Genomic DNA, 23,497 nt, shown 5'->3' with positions numbered 1-23,497 from the left:
ATATGGTGCCGTAAACTGTAAGCAAAAATTATTTCTGCTTGCGTGTGTGCCTGTGTCGCTAAGAAAAACTTTTTTGTTGAGAACACCCCAGTCGTTGAAAAGAGAATCAACGCCTTGGAAATAACTCTCCCCAATAATGGTCATCCTGCGCGGCTTTATATATCTTTGCCAGAGCCGCGCCGTAATGCAGTCTTATACGTTTATAAGTACATAGTCAAATAACTAAAAGATGCTTCATGATGTATGAATGATGCGCAGATAATGTGCAGCATTATCTGAAATGGGGTTCGTTTCCTTGCTTTCGCAATTTAGTGTATATGACGAAAACAAGGAGAATAAGACTGGGATGGAGCGCATTTGGCAAGCACTCCCAGATTATGACTAGCAGCTTACCGGTATCGCTCATGAAGAAAGAATACAGCGGTTACATCTTACCTGTACGTACTTATGGGGCTGAAGCGTGGAGGCTAACAAAGAGGGTTCTGCTTAAGTTGAGGACAACTCAGAGGGCTTTGAAAAGAAAAATGGTAGGGATAACGTTAAGAGACAGGAAACGTGCAGAGGGGGTCAGAGAAATAACTCGTCACTGACATTGTAGTGGAAATCAAGAAGAAATGGGCATGGGCAGGACATTTAGTGCGAAGAAAGGATACCGGATGGTCGCTTAGGGTAATAAACTGGATTCCAATGGAAGGAAAGCGTAGCAGGGAGCGGCAGAAAGTTAGGTGGGCGGATGAGGTAAAGAAGTTCGCATAAGTCAAGTGGATGCAGCTAGTACTGGACCAGGTTGATTGGAGGAATATGGGAGTGGCCTTCACACTGTAGTGGGTATAGTCAGGATGATGATGATGATGAAAGTGACAGCACTTGTCGGGCAAGTCGGAATCCTCTACTATTAAGCCTGCCGCATAGTTAGACATGCTTCAGTTCTTCATTATGCATTTTCTTAAGAACAACCCAATGTGGGCTATAAATTGCTTACAAACTACTTCCGTTGCCCCGATTCGTGCAGCGTACATGCAGTTCCAATAGAAAAGTTTCATATAAGAAACCCTATCGTAAATTATCGCTTCCATTATGACAGCAAACAGGTCGCATAGAACTATTCGCCATATTTGAATAAAGCTGACTTGTTTCGTGGGAAAGAAGATTCTCATATATGTGTTGATATGCGTCAGCTTCTGTTTCTCACATCAGCAATCAACTGAATACTAAGTTGGATTTGACTACTTTTAAACGCATGTTTATTATGAGCTGTATTGAAAAGGGTTAGTGCAACAGAAAATATAGTATTGTGATAGGATTCGTTCAGTTCCCTATTGCAAAAACCAGCGTCTCCAGTGCGAAACCAGTAAGATTTTCGCGCTGGTTTTGCACTGGATCTGCTGGGCACGCTGGAGGTCTGCGATATTCACTGGAGCAGTAACGGGAAGACACTGGCTGCACTGGTGTGATGGGAGAAAAACGCTGGAGTTAGACTTTTGACGCTGGGTGTGTCGCTGGCATCCGCGATGCACTGGGAGAAGCGCTGTATGTGCGCTGGGCCGCACTGGTCCCAGTGCCCAAGTATAGCCGGTGCGGCCTGCGGCGTCAGCCGGAGTAGCATCCCTTAGAGGCCAACAGGGCAACAGCGTACTTTCAATCGACCATCGGGGGGCATATGAAAAATATGGTTCAAGCAAGCGCTTTTTGCTGCGAAGTCGTTGCGCATTTGTAAGAAAACAAAGGCAGTATCTTTTTTCTAGAGTTTCCATGTTTCGATAGGTCGTTTCGAACGTTTCGAGAGAGACAACGACCGCCGCACCTCGATCTCATGACAGACTGACTACTAACGCACTACTAAAGCTGGAATTGAATAATGTGGGCTACCATGCATAACCAACTTCACAGCTGATCTTAAGGGCACTCTAACACAATGATTACTGCCAAAATGTTCAATGCGGGCTCAATCGCAGGCGAGCGTAGCCTGCACCACGGCCCAGTATAAACAGCAGAAAGAAAAACTAAAACCAGGAAGAGAGTAGTTTACCGAGCGATGGGCCCATGAGAGAAGAAGCAACAACATACAGCGCTTGTAATACATAATATTTGGCGTGTTTCTCAAGCTTTTGCGCTCCTTCTTACTCTGCGTATCAAGCAGCCGAGCCCTCGGTCATCGCAACGCTTCCCGCAATTTTTAGATACAAATAAGGCTTAGTTACACTTAATTAGGGTCATCGATGCGGCGCTTGCCGGTATTGAAGCTTGGTCGCACGTTTTTCCTTGAAGGCTTCTACTAAAGCTCCGTGTTCATCGAAAATTACGCCCACGGTAGAAGAGCACCACCCAAGAGCCGACGTTGGTAAATTTGCCAGCGATGTCAAACTCCACATGTTAAAATGATTCCAGTGCACAAAATAGCGCGCATAAGCACCCAGAACATGAGTTGCAAGTCGTGAGAGCAGACAGCAAGCTAAAATGATCAAGTAGTTGCAATTGTTAGAGCGGTAGCAATGGCCTGTAGACTGCGAAACATGAAGTCCCAACCTTATAAATGCGGGTCATGACATAAAATGCATTAATGCTTATATCCAGTTCTCGGCGCGGCCGAGTGGTTAGCGTGCTGAGCTACTGATTGGCATGTACCTCGGCACTTACTTCGAGGCACGCTTGGTGCACTAAATTTTTTTTCCTTTTTTAGGGTTTTTTTTTATGTACCTAACTTGTTTCGTTACTTTTTACTTTTTAATTTTTATCCCACGCCTTTTTTTTCTCCGGGCGAACAGTGCCGCCAGTGCGGAGCGTCCCAGTATGCCGCGTCCTAGTGCGCCCAGTTTCCAGCGTCATACTGGGACCATAATCAGGTATGGCGCTGGGACCCAGTGGTACTGGTTTTTGCAATAGGGACACCAGTCAGTATACGTCGATCATTTCAGCAATCGTAAGGTGAAGTGGCTCCCTAGGCCAAGTCTCACCCGCCTTTGCTAGAAACAAACTATCTATAGCCGGAAAGTATTAGCAATATATATTTTAGTCATTAGGTCAAGGATGCTATACCTATTCTCGCATATGCTGGAGACGTGGAAATTGTGTGGCAGCCATCCGAATACACATTCGTTGTGTTATTTTCGAATAAATCTAAAGCTCCCAACCAGCGCCCCATTCATAACAGCAAGAGCTCTTCGTTATGTACACAAAAACCTAGTTACCTTTCGGAAGGCTATAATCCCCTTTTATTAGTACTTAGCCCTTAAATAAACTTTACTCGGTTCACGTTTCTAAATTGTACTCCATAACCCAGTATCTCTTTTCAGCTCAGTTGATGTCAGCTTCACCACCGTGAAAGGCAAAGGAACCACAAGTAGTCTGAGCATTACAGGTGAGAATTTATGCAAAAATGGTAACACAGCTCAAAAAACAGGAAGAGAAAGAGCACTAATACATAATGTGGCTGTGTAGTCGTGCGCTCTATTCTAACGTTGTTGTTTTGTTTTTTTTTTTGCGCCGGTAGAGCTTCTTATATATGTTGTACCAATTTGCCCACCTTTCTCGCTTAAAACAGTTACAGTAAAAATTATTTCAATACATGTCTGTTCGCCCAGTGAGAAGTATTGTTAGATAACCCATCACAGTAGTAGCAAAGGAAACTTATTCAGGCGTGCGTTCTAAAGGACAGCCATAATATGTCCTTAAAAACAGTGCGAACAGCATATAGATATAATGCAAGCAGCTTATCCCTAAACTGGTATTTCAGCATAGAAGGTAACTGATTAAGTTTCATGGATGATAGGGCTTATATACGTATAATATTGTAGGTTGTTAGTTAGGATCCCGAAATTAGGGAAAGAAGAGACTAGCCTTGAACTGATTAAACTGTTTATTCGCCTGACCTGCACCCACTAAAGTACTTAGTAACTCGGCGGCGGCGATAACCCAAGTTTGTTCGTCGGTCGTCGAACGATGAATGCCCGTTGCCTTCGTCAGTGCTCAATTGAAAGTGGGTGAAGATCCATTCAGATAACCGGTCAATGAAACCTGGAAACGTCTCGAATGATGCTGGAACAGTTGTATTTCGCTGTTGAGACAGGCGAAAAATCTCGGCGGATCTCGCGCTCCAAAGGAAGGTATAAAACTGCGCCTTGCGACAACAAGCATGAACAAACAACCATATTGATTCGCGCTATACAATCACAGTGATATAAGGCACCATTTTGGCAACTGCTGAAGAAGAAGAAATGAAGATTGTAATGATTCGCAGAAATATTGCACCAAGAAAATCCCTCTCATAAACCATTGCTTATATCTACGTCTTCTAGGGACGAGGATGACCGTTCTCCTCATAATTTTCACGTCGGTAATTTTTCCAATGCATTAGCTGCGGCATCAGCCTCCAGAAATAAATAACGTGGCAGTGTATTTTGGACAAGAAGTGGCTCTTCAGGAAACAGGCTGGCTGAATTTGAGGAATTCTATGGAGGAACTATAGTCCCAGAAAAACAGGGTAGATTGAAATTCCTTGTTTGAATGCGGAAATATCACGTAATGTCGTATACATGCGAAAGCAAATTTAAATGTCATTGAGATCACAGACAACTCAGAAATCATAGCGGTGCTGATTATCCTCTATTCGGGTGAAAAAACATGATGTGCTCCTGAAGTGTAACTGAATAGCGTCGCTATATGGCAAGATAGCGTTCATTTTGAACATTTTGGTATCTATTGTAAATTTTATAAATTTTTGTCAGTGAGCAAGCGAAAGAGGACATGACAATAATATCCTCCCTATATACAAGGCATGTTATTCACGAACGCGAAATTTCCGGTGTTTTCCGAAATTTCCGACACAATAAAGGGTATGCATAATTAATTATCCTTCAGGATACCAGAAAAAGACGACATATTTTAGTCCTCAAATACAAATATCACTTGTCAGTAGGGTATTTATGTATCCGATAATATTGATATATGTGTATATGTTGTTCTTACATTTTTTGCTTTGCATGTACGCTCAATATAGATGATAAGAATAGACATTAAGACGATGAAGACAATGCACATTATTATTGTGCGTGTCTTAAGTCAGTGCCACATGCTGCTTGTGGGACAAAAATGCTACCTTTAGTTCTCCATTATTCACTAATTTATAGCTGCATGTCGAAGAGCGAAGAAAATGAGTGCATAAATGTTTGAGTCTATTTTCAGGTATAAATCCGCTTACAACAGAATACTTGGCATACTTGGGTAAATTTCCTATTGTATACACAAGCGGAGAGTGCCTAATATTCGGAGATGGTGTTCTGAATGAGGACAGTGAGTATATCGCACAACTAATCCAACATATATTATTAGCGCTTTCTTCCATTTATACCAGTTTATCAATCCTCCTACTTGCGAGCTGTCTTCGGGAGTTTAATCCGCAGAGCTACAGACCCAACAACCTTTGTTTAGAATAAAATATTCAGAGCCACCTAGTGCAACCTAAATGATGACCTATATTTCAGTTCATTTCAGTTTACTACCTTAAAGGTCCACCGTAGGGGCATTACATAAGGGGTGGGTTTTTATACAAACAGTAAGTATAATGGTATGTAATTATGGACAAAAATGGTCAGATACAATTTTAGAATAAAATATTCGGAGCCACCTAGTGCAACCTAAATGATGACCTATATTTCAGTTCATTTCAGTTTACTACCTTAAAGGTTCACCGTAGGGGCATTACATAAGGGGTGGGTTTTTATACAAACAGTAAGTATAATAGTATGTAATTATGGTTTGCGTACGATTAGACAAGAATTCCTTTATTCATGTAAGAACGTTAGGGTCCAGGTTTAGCAGTTGAAGTTTTACTAGTAAGCGCTGGTGAGATACTTTATCGAAGGCGTTTGGTAAATATAGATAGATTGCGTCAGTTTGCACATTTATGCCCATGTTAGTATGCAAGTCATGAAGCTTACGCTCAAATAAATGAATCGAAATGGTGAGCACCAAGAGCAATAATTCAAAACGAGGCAAACGGCGCAATATGTTAACTATTGCAAGTGTAAGAAAAGGTTTATTCTATACGTCGAGGACGGCGTCGAGATCGGCAAGGAAGCGCACGATGATCAAACCAGCACGATGATCAGCGCGATCACAATTGCACAGACTGCTTCCTCTTCATCAGCGTCCAGCCAAAAAGGGCTCATCTTCTTCAGAGTGCCCCCCTGAGAAAAAGGAGCCATCCTGGCGACTTAAGACTTAAGGGGACGAAGGTACACTTGGATCGTAGAACGACTTAAGACGCTGAACATGTACAGTCTCGCGGCTACGGCGTCGCAAATCAGAAGATGGCGTAAGCGGCTCAATAATATAGTTCACTGGTGAAGTGCGCTCGACGACACGGTAGGGCCCGTGATACCTTGAGATCAGCTTTGCGGAGAGACCGGGGCTACCGGATGGAACCCATAGCCACACAAGTGAGCCGGGCTCAAAGTGTGGTGCATTCTCCTGATCGGTGTCATGGCGATATTTTTGGCGCCACTGAGAGTCGGTCTTAAAGGTGCGGGCAATCTGGCGGCATTCTTCGGCATACTTGGCAGTTTCTGTCAATGTAGTGTATTCTGATGGATCAGGGTTGTAGAGGAGGTCAGTATCAAGGGGAGCAGATTGATGCCGACCGTAAAGCAAAAAGAACGGAGAGAAACCCGTGCTAGATTGCGTTGCAGTATTGTACGCATAGGTGATATAAGGAACGACAATGTCCCAGTTCGTGTGGTTCGATACGACGTACTTTGCGAGCATGTCGCCGAGGGTGCGATTAAATCGTTCAACAAGGCCGTTCGTTTGCGGGTGGTAAGCGGTGCAAGTCCGGTGAATGAGTTTGCACTGATCGAGCAGGGCTTCAACGACTTCGGATATGAAAGCACGGCCTCTGTCGCTGAGCAATTTACGAGGAGCACCGTGACGGAGAATAAAGTTCTTGAATAAGAAACCGGCCAGATCTCGGGCTGTTGCAGCTGGGAGCGCGGCGGTTTCGGCATATCGCGTCAGGTGGTCGACGGGGACAATGACCCAGCGATTCCCATCGGGTGTATACGGAAGAGGGCCATATAGGTCAATTCCAATGCGGTCGAAGGATCTAAGCGGGCATGTGAGAGGCTGTAACTCACCAGCCGAACGGGGAGAGGCAGGTTTGCGGCGTTAGCACGTCAGGCACGATCGAACGTACCCGAGAATCGAGTTGTACATACCGCGCCAATAGTAACGAAGACGGATTCGTGTGTACGTCGTGAAAACTCCCGCGTGTCCGCACTGTGGATCGGCATGAAAGGCTGTACATATTTGAGTCCGTAAATGGCGTGGAATCACGAGGAGCCATTTCCGTCCACTTGAGCCGGTAAAGGAGGTTATCCCAAATCTCATAGTGGGAAGCTTTGCGGCGAAGGGCGCGTGAAGGGGTAATCGCTTATTGGTTTGAAAGGTAGTCAATAAGAGAGGCGATCCATGGATCCTTCCGTTGTTCGGCAGGCATGTCACTGACGTCGATCTAAGAGGCCACGGAGTCTACGACGGAGAGGCTGACAAGGTCGGCTGGAAGCGGTGAGCGAGATAAAGCGTCGGCGTCTTTATGTTTGCGACCAGATCGGTAAATAACGCGGATATCGTATTCTTTCAAACGCAGAGCCCACCGTGCCAAGCGGCCGGATGGGTCCTTGAGCGATGAATGCCAGCTTAGGGCATGATGGTCCGTGACTACGTTAAAAGAATGGCCGTAAAGGAAAGGGCGAAACTTTGTGATTGCCCAGACAATGGCCAAGCACTCCTTTTCCGTTACGGAGTAGTTCGCTTCGGCTTTGGTGAGAGTACGGCTGGCGTAAGCAACTACGTACTCACCGAAGCCAGAGGGGCGCTGAGCAAGCACTGCTCCGAGGCCGACACCACTCGCGTCTGCGTGCACTTCGGTTGGCGCCTGGGGTCAAAATGGCGCAGGATAGGCGGGGCTATGAGGAGGCGACGAAAGGTGTTGTAGGCGTCGTCGCATGCTGATGACCACAGCGAAATGTCTGAGTTATTGCCAAGGAGCTCAGTCAGCGAGGCGACAATGGAAACAAAGTTCCGTATAATAAGCCAAAAGTATGAGCACAAACCCAAAAAACTCCTCAGTTGCTTGATGACAGTAGGTTTCGGGAAAGCAGTCACAGCTCGAAGTTTGGCGGGATCAGGACGGATACCATCTTTGGACACAACATGGCCCAAAATGGTCAGCTCACGAGCAGCGAAACGACACTTCTTCGTGTTGAGCTGCAGGCCAACGTTCGCAAGACATGTCAAGACCTTCTTCAGCCGAGAGAAATGGGTCGCAAAGTCCGGCGAGAACACCACGATGTCGTCAAGGTAACAGAGGCACGTCTTCCATTTTAGGCCACGCAGAATTGTATCCATCATAGACTCGAATGTAGCAGGAGCATTGCAGAGACAACGGCATGACGGTAAATTCAAAGAGGCCATCGGGGGTGACAAACGTGGTTTTAGGGCGATTTTCCGCAGCCATGGGCACCTGCCAGTAACCGGATCGCAAATCAAGGGAAGAAAAACGTTCAGCACCATATAAGCAGTCCAATGCATCATCTATTCGCGGAAGAGGGTAGACGTCTTTCCTCGTGATTTTGTTTAGGCGATGGTAGTCAACGCAGAAGCGAATAAAATCGTCTTTCTTCCGCACTAGGACAACAGGGGAGGACCAGGGACTATTAGAAGGCTCAATCACTCCATTCTGTAACATTTTTTGAACTTGGCCTTCAATACCTCGGCGCTCAGTGGCCGACACTCGATAGGGGCGCTGATGCAGAGGAGCATGGAAATCGGTGTCAGTGTGGTGGGCAACAGTTTATGTGCGGCTCAAAGCAGGCTGGTGAGAGTCCAATGAAGAACGGAACTGATGAAGCAATGCGAGAAGTTCAGAGCCTTGAGGGGAGGCCAGAGCGCGGTGAGGCCAGCTGACACAGAGAGTACGGCGTACGGCAGGATAAAATTTTGGCTGCTTAGAAAGATAGGCGATGGGATGAAAAGTACATCAGTAAGGCGGGAAAAAGCACAAGCGGTGGGCACAAGAGCGAAAGAGCACGCAGGGAGATCAGTATCTTCGGCAACAAGGACTTTGGGAAAAGGCACGTCCGGCGACGCTTCGTCTAGCGCAAAAAACTTCAGTTCGGCACGTGCACAGTTGATCACCGCATTATGACGCGGCAGAAAATCCAAACCCAAGATAAGATCATGAGAGCAGGAAGGCAAAACTACGAACTCTATTGTGTACAAAACTTCTTGAATGATGACTCGAGCGGTGCACACCGCTATAGGCTCTACAGACTGGACACTTGCCGTGCATAGCGAGAATCCTGAAATAGGTGTCGTCACTGCGCAAGGAACGGCAAATACTTGCAGCCATGGCAGAAACAGCAGCGCCGGTGTCGACCAGAGCCAGTACTATAACCCCCTAAATAGAAACTTCAAGCAGATTTGCAGGAGATACGTGAGGCCTGTTACAGTTCGCTCATTGCGCAGTTCTCGCATCAGGAACTGCGGCATTCAGTTTTCCTCTTGCGCAAGATTGGGATGCTGGCGCAGAGGAGATAGGGAGCGGCGACGCGGCGAGGTTGTGCGGCGAGTAGAAAAGGTAGTACGGTCATTCGCAACGGAACCTGCAGATGAATCGGCGGCTGCTTACTGATCTTGGGTTGGCTGCCAGGAAGGTGATGTTCGGTGCGATAGAAACCCATCGGGAGTGCGATTTCGGCAGTACCGGGCAATATGGCCAGCACATCCACAAGAATAACAAATGGGACGGTTATCACTTGTTCGCCATGGATTGCGGTGCTGAGGTCGAGGTGGGACGAAAGGCTGTGGCGCCTGAAGATATTCCTGTACAGGCGCTGGAGGCGTAGCGTACACCACAGGGTAGTTAGGTGGCCGCGGTCAGGCAGCGACAGCAGCGTACGTCAGCGGTGCGACAGGAGCGGGAGCGCATGTCATTGGTGGAGCGACAGGTGGAGCGACTTCGGCGTATGCGAGGGTCTCAATGGTTTGTGCGGGTTGAGGAATGGGCGTTGGCGGATGGACAGGGGGAAGGGCGTCCGCCACGCGGTCGGCGATGTCCTGTCGAAGGGGCGCCAAATTGCGGGCAAGCTCGCAGTTTGTTGGCAATAGTGATATTTGGCGAGAAACTTCCTCTCGGATGAAATCTTTGAGCTGCTGCAGCAGCGATGAGGTCTCAGATGTAGCGGAAAGGCCAGAAAGTTATTCCACAGGCGCGGAAGGCTGTCAAGGGAGGAGTCGCTGCTTGCGCAACTCATCGTAGCTTTGACAAAGGTTGACAACTTGTGCAACAGTTGTCAAATCCCGGGATGTCAACATGAGGAATGTGTCATATTCGATGCCCTTCAGGATGTGCTTGATCTTTTGTGCCTCGGGCATCTGGGCGTTTACGCGACTGCATAGGTGGAGCACATCTTCAATGTAGCTGGTAAGCGTCTCGCCGAGCCGCTGCGTTCGATCGTGCAAGCGTTGCTCAGCGCGGAGCTTGCGTACAGTAGGACGACCAAACACGGTGGTAAGGTTCGCCCTAAATGAGTCCCAATTCGTGATTTCGGCTTCGTGGTTACGATGCCAAAGGTTGGCGACTCCGGTCAAATAAAAGATAACGTTTGTTAACTTTGTTGCATCGACCCACTTATTGTACGAACTCACTCGATCGTATGACGCAAGCCAGTCGTCACAGTCGGTGTCGTCTGTCCCATTGAAGAGCGCAGGGTCTCGCTGGTGCAAGGAGCCAGAGCAGACGACCGGCGGGGTCATCGGGGCCGTTGGTGGGTGTTCCTCTTCGGCCATGGGAATTACCGGTATCGTACGGGTGCGAAGCTCCTGCGTGAGGCAAGGGTATCAGGCCGCACCTCCACCAAGTGTAAGAGAATGTTTAATCTATACGTCGAGGACGGCGTCGATGTCGGCAAGGAAGCGCACGATGATCAAACCAGCCCGATGATATGCGCGATCACAATTCCACAGACTGCTTCCTTTTCAACAGCTTCCAGCCAAAAAGGTCTCATCTCCTTCACACAAGGATATTTTTTTTTATCAGAACGAGCTCCGCCTGAGAATTACTCTGGAATAGTTGAGGGCTGAGAAGGCAGCATACATACGTGGTATAAGTAACACCTGGGCGAGCCACGTTTCAGGACGCAAGTTAGTGCGGAAACTACTCATATTGGCGATGCGGAAATTACACTCCAGATATTAGTTGACCGGATAGACATATCGACCATCTAAGCAGGATTTCTTCGTAAGTTTTACTGTGAGGCCTACATTATCCCTGCCTTACACAGAGGTGCGAATCTTAAGCGTACTCTTGCTTTCTGTAGAAGGGTAGCAAACCTGTTAAACCAAACTTTTTAGCGCACAGAAAAAACTTCTTAATTTTTAGACAATACTTAGGTTCTCTGGGCGTCTCTCAAAGCCTGAGTCGCTTTGGGACGTTAAGCCCCACCAAACAAAACGTAGGCTCTTAAAGAAGGGAAGTGGTTTTCCCACGTAACATGGCTCTTTGTCAGGCGTAATCGTTTCTGAATGGCGATCGTAGCAGGTGCGCGTTTTCAGTCGCAGCTAGCCTAAGAACCTGCAATAGACTTTCATCGAGGACTTCGCGCACTAAACACATATAATCTGAATACAAAGGGGATATCTGTCTACCTGCTCACATTAACAAACTTACAAAAGACACCGTCGCGGTTATCAAAGATCAAAACTTTATGTGGATGGATTCCATTGAGCTTTTTACGAACATTACTTTGCTACGCTAGCTATAGGAGCTGAATAAATACAAAAGAGGCTTACTATGCTGCAGTTTGACAATTAGGGCATGCTTAGCAAATGTTTCAAAATGTGCTGTAAAAGAAGATTTGTGCAAGAACACTTTATATCACGTTTCAGTTTTTCGTGCCTGCCATTCTGGCATCTCTACTACAAAGGATAATATAAACTGCATAAAAAGTATGAAGAAAACCTTATGACCGTTTTAATATTCATAGTAGAGAGGCCTCTACCTGTAATTTAGGATTCATGTAACTGAATACAAGAAAAACACATAGTAACAATTCTGGTGATACTGAATAAATTTAAAGCTTAACGTTTTTTCCGAAATGCACACAGTGTTAAAGGCTCTACAGCAAGAAATTGGTAGTCTGTTCCTACTGAAATCCTTCGTACGTCTAATGAATTTTTTTTAAAATGAAACTCGCTATTTTTTGTCACCTACTCCTTCTCTCGCATCAATGTCGGACTGGTGTACTATTGTTCTTTTGTTTTCCTGTTTACTTTGTCATGACTTGGCTAACTCTCACCACCTTTCTCTTTGTTTATTTTGATATGTAGTGTAAACTCTGAACTCTGTCTTCGACATACTCACTCCTGCCTGGACTGCTACGAGCTATCTAGAAACAACAAATTAAGTAAATGTATACCCTGAGAGACAAGGTGAACATTGTCAATAATAATATTGACAGGATAGTCCAAAAATACATGGAATCTTACACCAGTGTGTACAATAGTCAATATAACCAGGAAGATAATGGGAATGCCAGCAGCAGATAACAATCAAAATTAAGTAGGTATCAGGTAATGAAGCAAATGAATCATTACAAGCACCTAAAATAAAAAAAATAACTTTGAAGGGGCTATTAGATAGCGCCAGATTTGCTGAATGACTGGGCGAAAGTGTGCTAAAATACTGACTACCGCTTGCATCCATTGGTTCATGAGCTAACAATTAACGGAGCATTGAAAAATGCTTTCCTATCTTAATTCATAAGAACGAGATGTCAATGACACTAAACTTTATAGACCTATAGGCATGTCATTTATTACGTACCGGTGTGGACATCAAATTCTAAAGGTAAAGCTCGGCTACTTTGGTCATCTGATGAGAAGAGAGGAGTCGCTGGAGAAAGATTTGATGTTGGGAAAGGTTGAGGGTCGCCGGAGAAGGGTTAGGCGGCGAGCGCGATGGTTAGATGGCATCCTCGAGGCACTGCCCTACTGAAAAATCCTGTATAAAATTGGTACAGGAAATTGTATATAGGTTTACTGTACAGGATCTGGGATACAGGATTGGGGGCTATTTCAGCAAATTCCTGTACTGCCCTGGAAAGTCCGGAATGAAACGCACGGAGCTCTGATACCGGAATGGCCTGTATGGTTGATGGCCCTCGTTTCCGGAAAAAAACGCGTCGCCAGGGTGGAAAAAGCATGCAACAATATAAAATAAAACGACTACATTTAAAATGAATAAAATTTAAAAAAAAATAAAAAAATGCACTACGGAATGTGGAATCGAACCTCGGTCCTCGTGGTCTTCTGACGGGCACCTTAACCACTAATCTACGGCGGATTATGGTTACAGTGGTTATTATTGAGTATATGTAGCTACTTTTGCTCTTTCGTAGTGTATGTTCCTTGGCAGTAGAGTTTGTGGCCGTAATTCACCGATCGCCCTTTAAACAGGCTGAATATTTTTGCAGGCTATCACGAGGGTTCACAAATGTGCCGTATCTTTATAATGCGTCGCTTTATTGAAGGCAAACCTCAAGATATCATAACTTACTAGTACTGATGTGTTTTTCATCGTCTACCAACGCTTGTATACAGAGCTATCCGGTGCACTAATACTTGTAATACTGGGCGTTTTAGCTTCACGTGCTACCAGCGGAGCATCGATGTCAATGAACACACTTCCGACTGAGCGGTTTCAATATGTAAACATTCGAGAACGCGTCGCCCGCTGTGCGGCTATCTGCGCATCTTTCGATGGTCAGCGATGTTTGTTTATTTTTTCTCGAACAGTTTTTTGTCATCGCTACCGAAACGATACGTTCGTGCTTCTACTTTCGTGTTGTAGGCGGCAGATCTTCAGTCGCAGATATGAAGACGCAGCGCAAGATCGTACGAGCTGCAGCGACTGTTGTACGCGCAAAAGCGACGCGACGCGCGTATATGCTTGCTAGCGCACACTTCGACGGCTTCGCGTTTTCGAGGTATTTGGGAAACGAAGCGTGCCCTTTATATACAGAACAGTGGTATAATATGTTTGGTTTCATGCTTATTTAGAGCGCTGGCGTGTCCGGCATGGTCATTCTGGTTGAGCTTCGTTGATCGGCCCGGCTTCTGTTCAGAAGCGGAATACTCTGCCGGGTATCAGTTCCAGAAATTACCCGTTCGTCCAGTTTCTGGTTAATTGATACAGGCTGAACACTACATAACACCACTACATTTGAGAAAGAAAAAAAAAGAAAAAAGAAACAAAGAAAATAGAAAAGGAAAAAAAATTACACGTGATTCGAACTTTTCAGGCAGCAAGCACGCACTTTAACCACTACACCACGGCAGAACATGCTGACGGTGGTTATATTTCTGCTTATGTAGTCTAGATTGCTCTTTTGTAGTTTGTGTATTTTTGTAGGCCGTACAATTTGTGGTCGTAATTGAACGATCGCCCTTTAAACACGCTGCATCTTTTTCCTGTCTATCACGAAGGGTTGTCCGTGTCCCGCATCTGTACAATGTATCGCTTTCTTGCAGACAAACCTCCGAATGTCACTGTTTACTAGTCCTGATGTGTTTTGTCATCGTCTTCGAACGCATGCAATTTTTGCTACATATAGATATATGCGCTGTACCAACACTTGTAAAACTGCTTGTTTTAGCTTCACCTGCTGCCAGCGGAGCCGCGACGTCAATGAATTTACTTCTGACCAAGTGTTTACCATGCGTAAACACTCGAGGAAGCGACTCCCGATGTCTGGCTGACCTGTGCATATTTCGATGGTCAGCGATGTTTCACTTATTCTCGAGCGTATTTTATCCGCGCTAACGAAACGCTACGTACTTGCTTGCACTTTCGCGTTGAAGGTGGCAGATCTTCAGTCGCAGGTTATGAAGATGCACCGCAAGATTGTACAAGCTGCAGCGATTGTTGCACACGCAAAAACAAAACGCGATGCATGTATGTACTTGCTAGCGCCCACATCCACATCTTCATATCTTCTAGGTATGTACGAAACAACGCGTACTACACATATACAAAAACGTTTTAACGCATATTATGTATGATTTTATGCTTATTTAGCGTGAAGGCATGTTCCGACGTGGTCATCCTGGCTGAGCTTCACGATCCGCCCGAGTTGTATTGAGAAGCGGAAATACCCTGTCCCGTATCAGTTTCATTCATATCGGATTTTTCCGACATGACATGTCCTGTATATGAGCTCAATACAGGACTGGTCCACCCTGTTTCATATTCATACAGGACTGGGATGTCATGTATAAAATGAATACTGGAAATTGTCTGCCCTGTATTAACTCGATACCGGACTGGATCGTCCGGAATGAGATTCATACCGGACATGACCTGTCCGATATAAACCCGTTTAAGCTTCATACAGGACTGGTCAGCCCTGTTTCATATCCATACCAGACTGGGATTACATGTATAAGATGCATACTGGAGATGGTCTGCCCTGTATTAACTCTATACCGTTCTGGACCGTCCAGATTTAGATTCATACCGGACATGACCTGTCCGATGTAAACCCGTTTAAGCTTCATACAGTACTGGTCACACCGGTATCAAATTTATACGGGATAACACAGGACCGGTTCAAACCCGTTTGTCGCGATACGGGATTTTTCACTAGGGTGCAGATGAAGTTATGTGATGTTAGGAAGATAGTGAGAGACCGGAAAGCGTGGCGTGATATGGTCCACAAAGTCACGAGGCGTCGGACACGACTGAACTGAACAGAACTGTGGACATAGGTAAACGGAGCCCGCTTTTCCGTTCAAATTACAATCTTGACTTCTGTATTGAAAATAACAAAATAGTATATGCTTAAGTGGGTACGTACTGGCATCTACTACCGGTTTGCATATATCATGACTCCCACTTTCAATTATGCAAGGCGCGAATATTTTTAAAAAGAAATGGCATGCTCCGTTTACTTTTGTCGGCCTCGGTACTTGGTATTCCCTGAAGCACTAGCTGATATATTCAGGGACAACTTAGAGTTCAACCGATCAGAGATCTGGCAGGCTTTGTTAGGGCTTCTCTGCAACATATCAAATTCGTATTATGAGCCAAGTTAAAGTTAATTGTAGGATAATACACAACCTTAGTAATTTGTCTTCCATGTTTAGAAACTGCATCTTACTATGTAAAACAGGCCTTTGAGCGAGTCTGTGCATTTTCCAAAACTTTACCAGCCCTGCGATAGGGGAAAAAGAAGAGAAGGAAGGACAAGAGCTTGATCTCTTTCTCTCTCTCTTCACGTTTTATGTTCTCTCTGCAGCCCTGTGACAGCGGTGGTAAACATTTCTAAGTCATCTGGCAGGCTTTGTTAGGGCTTCTCTGCAACATATCAAATTCGTATTAAAGCCAAGTTAAAGTTAATTGTAGGATAATACACAACCTTAGTAATTCGTCTTCCATGTTTAGAAACTGCATCTTACTATGTAAAACAGGCCTTTGAGCGAGTCTGTGCATTTTCCAAAACATTACCAGCCCTGCGATAGGGGAAAAAGAAGAGAAGAAAGGACAAGCGCTTGATCTCTCTCTCTCTCTCTCTCTTCACGTTTTGTGTTCTCTCTGCCACCCTGTGACAGCGGAGGTAAATATTTCTAAGGCATTTGTTAAAATCTAATGAACAGCAGTCATGAAGGCTTCGCAAAATCGTGATTGAAATAAGACACATATGAATATTGTGGAAGATATCTCTAATGAGTGCACATGAGGTGAAGTTCGCCTTAAAGAATATAATAAAATTCTAATACAGAAAGGCAGTTTAGAAGGAGACATGATGTCGCCAGTACTTTCCACTGCATGCTTAGGGAAGTATTCAGATACACGAAATGGAAACAGTGACAGATAAAAGTTGCTCGAGAATCCCTTAGCAATCTGCGATTTTGTAATAAAATTCTTTCACTCTTTAGTATTACCTCGGACCTAAATTTAAACACAAAATTAGAGGTCTGGAAAGGCATAACAGCATGGCAGGTCTACAATGTAATGTGCAAAAGATAAAATAAATTCAACAGGCTCGGAATAAAAAACCGCTTAGGAGTTCTAGCGGTATGTCGAAAGCGACAAGGAAACCCTCTGCTCAGTAAAGAACATAGCTCAAGGTACGGACGAGGAAAATAAAATAATTTGACTACCCAGATCGGTATGGAGCACATTTGTGAAATACCGTCGTAACGTGGATGCCAGCTTACCAGTACTCCTAAGGATGAAAGTAGATAACAGCTGTATCTTACCTGCACTCCCCTACGAGGCAAAACATGAAGTTTAAAGAAAAGTATTCTACTACAGTTCAGGACAATGATGGGCAATGAAACGGAAAATGGTAGGTACAGCGTTAAGGGATCAGGGAGCACTCAGAGTGGGTCTGAAAATAATTGTGAGGTATTGATATTCAAGCCGAAGTCAAGACAGGAATTTGGGAATGGGCATTATGTGTAATCATAGGAACGACACAAGATGGGCGCGTAGTGTAACAAATTGGATCCTAAAGGAAGAAAAACGGAGCAGAAGTCAGCAACCTTTTGCAGCGTTGAGTAGATCACGAATTTTAGGGGGCCATGTGATGGCGGCTTGCACATTACTGTGATAATTGGAGGAATCTGGGGGAAGCTTTCACCCAGCAGTGGCCACATGGAAGAAAATGGGTTCAGGGCAAATATGGTCTGTTAATGTATGTATGGGTAGCAAAAGGGAGAGAAAAACTTTAATGCATTCTTTATTCCTTATTCAATGATTACCCCGCTTAGGCCGAGGGCGCTACAGCAGGGGGGTTACAGAGTGGAAAAAAAAAACATCTTCATTTATGGAGCACACTTCATGATTTGAAAGCCGATAAAATATTCCTAAAATATTCCCCATAATGAAGTCACGGGGGTGAGGTTAGCGATATACTAATAGAAGTTGTAGGTTTAGAGATCGATAAGCAATCACAGCCCTTGCTTTGCTGTTGGAAAAAATGCATGCCAAGATGGGTGTGCAGAGGAGAGACAACAAACTTGATAAATAAAACTAAGTCAGCTTCTGAAGAAAGGCCAAAAATTACATGTAATAGGAGTGACATGCGCTTGCCCTCGCTGTATGCGTATAAACTCAGTTCCGAAAATTGAAGTGGCTTGCATCTTTCAGCAAACACATGACTGTTATCGCCTCTCCAGATGGCAAGCTTCTGTACATTCATATATTCTTTATTTTTTAACCACTCCACAGGTTGAGCATTTTTTTTTCTGCTCAAAAAAGTGTTGCCTTGCGTGTCAGAACGCATACTTAGTACAGTGTGCAGCGACAGAGGAGGCAAAAAATTAAACATCAGGAACGTTCTAATAAAAGCTTCTATTCTATAATCCGATCTAACCTAGTGTATTGTTGTATGTGCTCTTTTTTCAGACAAACAGAGGTGCATGGTATGGGGCTTGGGGAAAACGTATACCTCCTTGCCAGAAGACTGCCAGGACAAGTACACGGAAAAATGCATTGAGGGAATGAAGGTTGACGATGACCTCCTTTCTGACTGCTAGTAGGAGAATCTTCTGCACGTATCATTGAAAACTAACTACGAAGGATGCAACCACGTGTTTATACAAATAAACAGTTGAACTTAAGAGCTACCTCAATGAGCAAAACCTTAACATGTGCGAAGATAGTAACAAGGACCAAAAATACTGGCCTTCTAAATTTGCGAATAATTTGCTCGCGAATACATCCTCAAGCTGTGGCTCAGTGGCTCTGCCCTTCGGTTGATCAAGTTATAAAGAAGGTACATTGAAGTTAACGCTTTTCTGTCCGCGGGAAAAGTGGTCATTTTGGGGTGGTGTGATTATATATTGTTTTCATTAGCATAACCTACTTGGCACAGGCATATCTAGTTCCTGATACATATAAAACATAACACATTTTAAAAATGTATGAGTTTCACAACAGGGACCAATGCAACATGCAGCAAATGCTAGCTTTCTGTGTAAAGTTTTCGCTGAGTTAGGAAAGAAAACAGTAGTGCAGCTCGACTACGCCGAGGTTAACATCTGGCTGTCCTCTAGCGGAAACCACGCCTATTAGTACTACCCAAAAGGTATTACTATCCAAAAGACGTCGTCACCCTGCAGATAGCAATTGTGACCTTCAGAACAGTGATCTGTTCCAATCAGCGCGCCGCAAAAGCGGAAATATGTGTGGAGCGAACTCGAAACTTATTGAGGCATGTCTTTAGACGTTCCGGGTCGGTTTGACGTAATTTCGCTGTCAGTGTCGAACTCTGAAGGGCTGAATTCGTTTTTTGAGTCATCACTGCTGCTGTTTGCAAATAAAAACAATCTCTCCGATGCCCCCGAAGTCCGCGGATCAACACCGTTTCTGACCAGCAGGAGCGCGCGACGTCAACGCCATGATGTAAACAAGGACCGCCGATCACGTGACTGCGGAGAACATCTGGACGGGCGCGACATGGCGAAAAGAATAAAAACAAAAGCAAAATCCAAGGAGGCGTTCTTTTATTTCCGACTGCATGACGCTACTTGTCAAGAAGCGCTGCGAAAGCGGGAAAATTCAACCATCGATAGCGGGCGACACTTATGAGGGCATGGCTGTCGACGTTCCGAGTTGGTTTGACGTAGTTTCGCTGTCAGTGCAGAAACGTCAAAAGAGTTGAATTTGTCTTCTGAGTAATCGCTGCTGCTGTTCGCATCCAAAAATTATCTCTCTGATGCGTCAACTTTTGCGCAAATGCCCGTTTCCGTGGAGCAGGAGTCCATGACGTCGACGGCATGATGTAAACAAGGAACGCCGATCACCTGACTCTGGAGATCATCTGGATGGTAGCGGCGCTGCAGAAAATTTAAATGAAAAGCAAAGCTGAAAGAAGGATTCCTCTATTACCCATCGGATGGCGCCACTTGTCAAGGACCGCGTCGAACAGGGGAAATTGCGAAACATGAAGGTAGCGCGCTATCGATGGGAACAGGCACGCACAGGACTAATGTCCCCCCGATGACCTCAGTTAAATAGCACAAGGCACAAAAACATACGCCTGTTGTGCATTGTTACCAAATGTTAAAGAACTTTATTTGTTTTCATGCACAATGGCACCCTCTAGGACATCTGTCCTCAAGCCAATTAAACTCTTAATTTTAAATTCAGTAGGGCACTAGGAGAATGAGTCATAGCGACTGTAGTCCATCTGCTTGTGAGCATAAAAGGAACATTACTATCCCTATGCGCAAACATCTCACAATACCTTTTACGGGTGCATAGATACCTACCACAAAATAACACTGCATATTTGCGGCTACTAGCTGGTCGTTTCCTAAATTTATGTAACATATACCTTAAAACATAAAAGTCTGCATTTTATACAAAACTACTGTGGTGAAGGCAGCTATAGCGGAAAAGATAAAGTAAACGCTGCTCCTTCGGCAGGCAGCTATCACAGCGAATATAATGAACTCTTTTACCAGTGGTTGTGGTTGATATTATTGCGGTATTCACGTCAAGCTATTGAGTCTCTACTGGAAATTGTGGCAAGCATAACATAACATCAATGGGAAAGGATGAGAGATAGAGCCCCTACAGGGGTTCTTGACGCCGGCATCTGTGGAATGTGAGCAAATGATACACGGCAACACGGGGTACCAAACCGTCTCAGATGCCCGAGGAGTCAGAAGCCTCGAAGTGAGTGGAGTGTACTCGAATTTTCCGGCAGCCGGCAGACCTGCGTCCCAACCTCGGCGGTTGCTACATGCTCTACGAGTCGTTAACCTTCTTCTCTGCGTCCTCTACAGCCGCAACGCAGGGTCTACAAGTGTGATGTTTTGATAAAACGTGTGTGCTCTTGGAGTAAGCAGTGATCAGAATCTGCGCAGGTGTTCACAGTAGTGACGTCTAGCCGAAAGAGCCGTTCATAGCGCCCCATTTCAACCTCCAAGTGAAAGTGACCGATTTGTGAAATCTTTGGGTTAGTGCCCCCCCCAGCAGTATCGGTAATAGTTTAATTTTATTTGAATAATGTGACCAACATCGACGATACAGCAGCCGGAGATCTTGACACATTTTTCTTGGGGCTTGTAGATTGAAACCGCGCAAGGTTATCTCACCTGCCGCGATGCAGAGGTGCCAAAACCTGCTGCACCCTAAATCCTTTAATAAATAAGGTAAATGCACGGTTGTGCCTTAATTTGGGCACCGGAAATTTTTGTCAAATTATATAGAAACAGCACAAATAAAAATACGTAGGAAACAACATAAATTGAACTACAACATCATCATCAATGTTTTAGCACTAGAATGGCCAGCGATGGGCTGGTTGCCTGGTTCCCTGGTTGCTTGCACTCGGTATCTGCTGTGAGAACGAGTTATAGTTAGAAGGCTGTGGCCTTCCGCTTCACGTTGTTTGTCGAAAAAAAATCTTCGTTGTAGACATCTGGGCTCTTTCCTAACCCTCTTTGGTGCAAACCATGGACACAGTAACAGCGAACACCTCAAAGTCGGGGTTCGTGCATATATCAAGCATATCATGCAGGATGAATATGATTATCTAAGGATTATCTAAGGTGTTTTGCAGGAAGCAGGTTCATAAGTATCTTTGGTTTAGTGTATAGTAGGAAGCGTGCTAAAGCAGCTCAAGGATTGAGGGGAGGTTCTCATGGGGCTCCGGCTTCGCTCTAAGAACCGAACGCTTCACCGCTAGCTCTGACCACAGCCGTGGCCGTGAAGAACGACACACCGAGGCACAGCCTGCGGGCAAAGTTGTTTATTGAGAACGTCTTCCTCGCTGTCGTAGCAGAATCCGCGTGCTCCAGTGACGCGGCGTCATCTCTCCCGATGCTCCGCTGAGATGAGAGGGGGAAGAAGGCGCCGCCCGACGAGCTACGCCAGTTCTCTCACCCCCGCACTTTCTGTCATGGCGCCGGAGGAAGGAGGCCACTAGGGGAAAGATGAGGTGTACTCGGTGAAGGAGATAGAGAGGGTGTTCGCCGCGTTGTGTGAGTGAGGGGAATGTTGAATTCCCACACCCTTCTTCCCTTAGTCGTGACTCCACCTGGGTACCGTTTTCCCCTTTGAAGCTGCACGGACAATACTTCTGTAGGTCCATGCCGCAGGACAGGAGTAGATACTCGGGTTGATAAGCTCTGCCTCTGGCGCTGCGGCTACAGACAGGGCGACCACCCTCCCGAGGGCTGGTTCCGCGTGCAGGCCACACGTTGAAATCGTACTGCTGAAATCCCTGCCGCTGCCGTCACGGGGATGAAGAGGGGGCAGAGTCTGCTGGCCCGCCATCCGGTCGCGGGCCGCCGGCACGCCCGCAGTGCATTGATCGCCTACGACCACGACTGCGCCGACTCCCCGCATGTCAAAAATCAGGGCAGTACAGCTCCGTCCCTCCGCGTACAGAAACCATCCTGGCCTGCCTATCTATACTCGGGCCGGGTTCTTCAGCCAGGGTTGAACCGGCGGACTCGAGTCTGGGAAACGGCGTCGGGAGAGGCCAGAGTACACTGGTATCACCTCATCCTCCCGTTAGTTATTCGTTCGAGCTCGAATGCGAGCTGCTCCCAGAACATTTGTAAGCTGGCGCAGCCACAGGGTGCGTCGTCTAAACATCACCTTTCAAGCTCTCGCCGACTGAACGCAAATGGCGTGGCCCATACTTGCACTTGGAGTGCCGGTGTCGTAAATAAGGCCAGTCGAGGGGCTCGGTCTTTCTGAACGTGCTCAACACAGTCCTCGCGTAAAGGAACGTCGCCGGCTTTTGTATTGACATATGCCGGATAACTTCAAACAAGACCTCTCCTGGACTTGCGGTTGACATTTGGCGATTTCGCCTCTATCTGCTCGCGCGCGAACTCAGGCTTCTGGCGTTGGTCCGTCGTCAGCTCGAGCTGCACAGGCAGTCGACGCCGCCGGCACTGCTCTGCGTGCGTGACGTCCACGCTTTGAGCACTCTCCCTTCCTTCAGCTATCGCGCTGACTGAGGGTTGTTATGGCCTTGCCTCGTTCGCACTGGCGCGCTCTATTGTTCGCCTGTGGGCATGGATATGTGCTGCTGGTGCAAGGGCGCTAAGTGAGCCTGTTTCCAAGAATCCTTTTGTGTAAGCCTGTTTTGCTTTGTGGAGACCCTGCAAATGCCAAATTGGCCCTGTCAAGGGAACGTCTAGAAAAATACAAAGAAATGTCCCCCTGCGAAAAATAGCCGGAAGTGCTTTCGTTCAATTGTTCAACCTTCCCGTCGAGAAGCGCTATCGTCCAGTGAGGAATGTCTACTGTCCAAAGGCGACGACAGAGTGACACGTCCGCTGACGTACAGGACAAGAAAGGAGCAAGGTGATTACGGCCATTAGAGGATTTCCCGGGAATGCAGGAAAGATTTGCAATTGCTGGAAAGGGACAATGCTGGGAGCAGTATGCGGCGCGCACGTGCTCTTGGGT

The 23,497-nt window shown here is 45.9% G+C and overlaps 1 protein-coding gene across 3 annotated transcripts in view; it reads left to right on the top strand.

Annotated features, from left to right (window-relative positions):
- Positions 1-18,681, top strand: part of LOC146188627 (uncharacterized) — a 68,389-nt gene extending 49,708 nt beyond the window's left edge. For all 3 annotated transcript variants that reach the window (XM_084603154.1, XM_084603156.1, XM_084603155.1), the window contains 3 exons: positions 3,294-3,358; positions 5,182-5,289; positions 18,467-18,681. In XM_084603154.1, coding sequence (XP_084459280.1) covers positions 3,294-3,358; positions 5,182-5,289; positions 18,467-18,597 — 304 coding nt within the window. In that variant the 3' untranslated portion in view covers positions 18,598-18,681. The remainder of the gene's footprint in view (positions 1-3,293; positions 3,359-5,181; positions 5,290-18,466) is intronic.
- Positions 18,682-23,497: the final 4,816 nt, after the last annotated feature.

The sequence above is a fragment of the Amblyomma maculatum genome, chromosome 5 (genome assembly GCF_055883805.1).
Source record: "Amblyomma maculatum isolate TAMU_Amacu chromosome 5, ASM5588380v1, whole genome shotgun sequence".
Taxonomy (NCBI): domain Eukaryota; kingdom Metazoa; phylum Arthropoda; class Arachnida; order Ixodida; family Ixodidae; genus Amblyomma; species Amblyomma maculatum.
The sequence above is the reverse complement of the archived record's forward strand: the minus strand, read 5'-3'. Positions and strand labels throughout refer to the sequence as shown.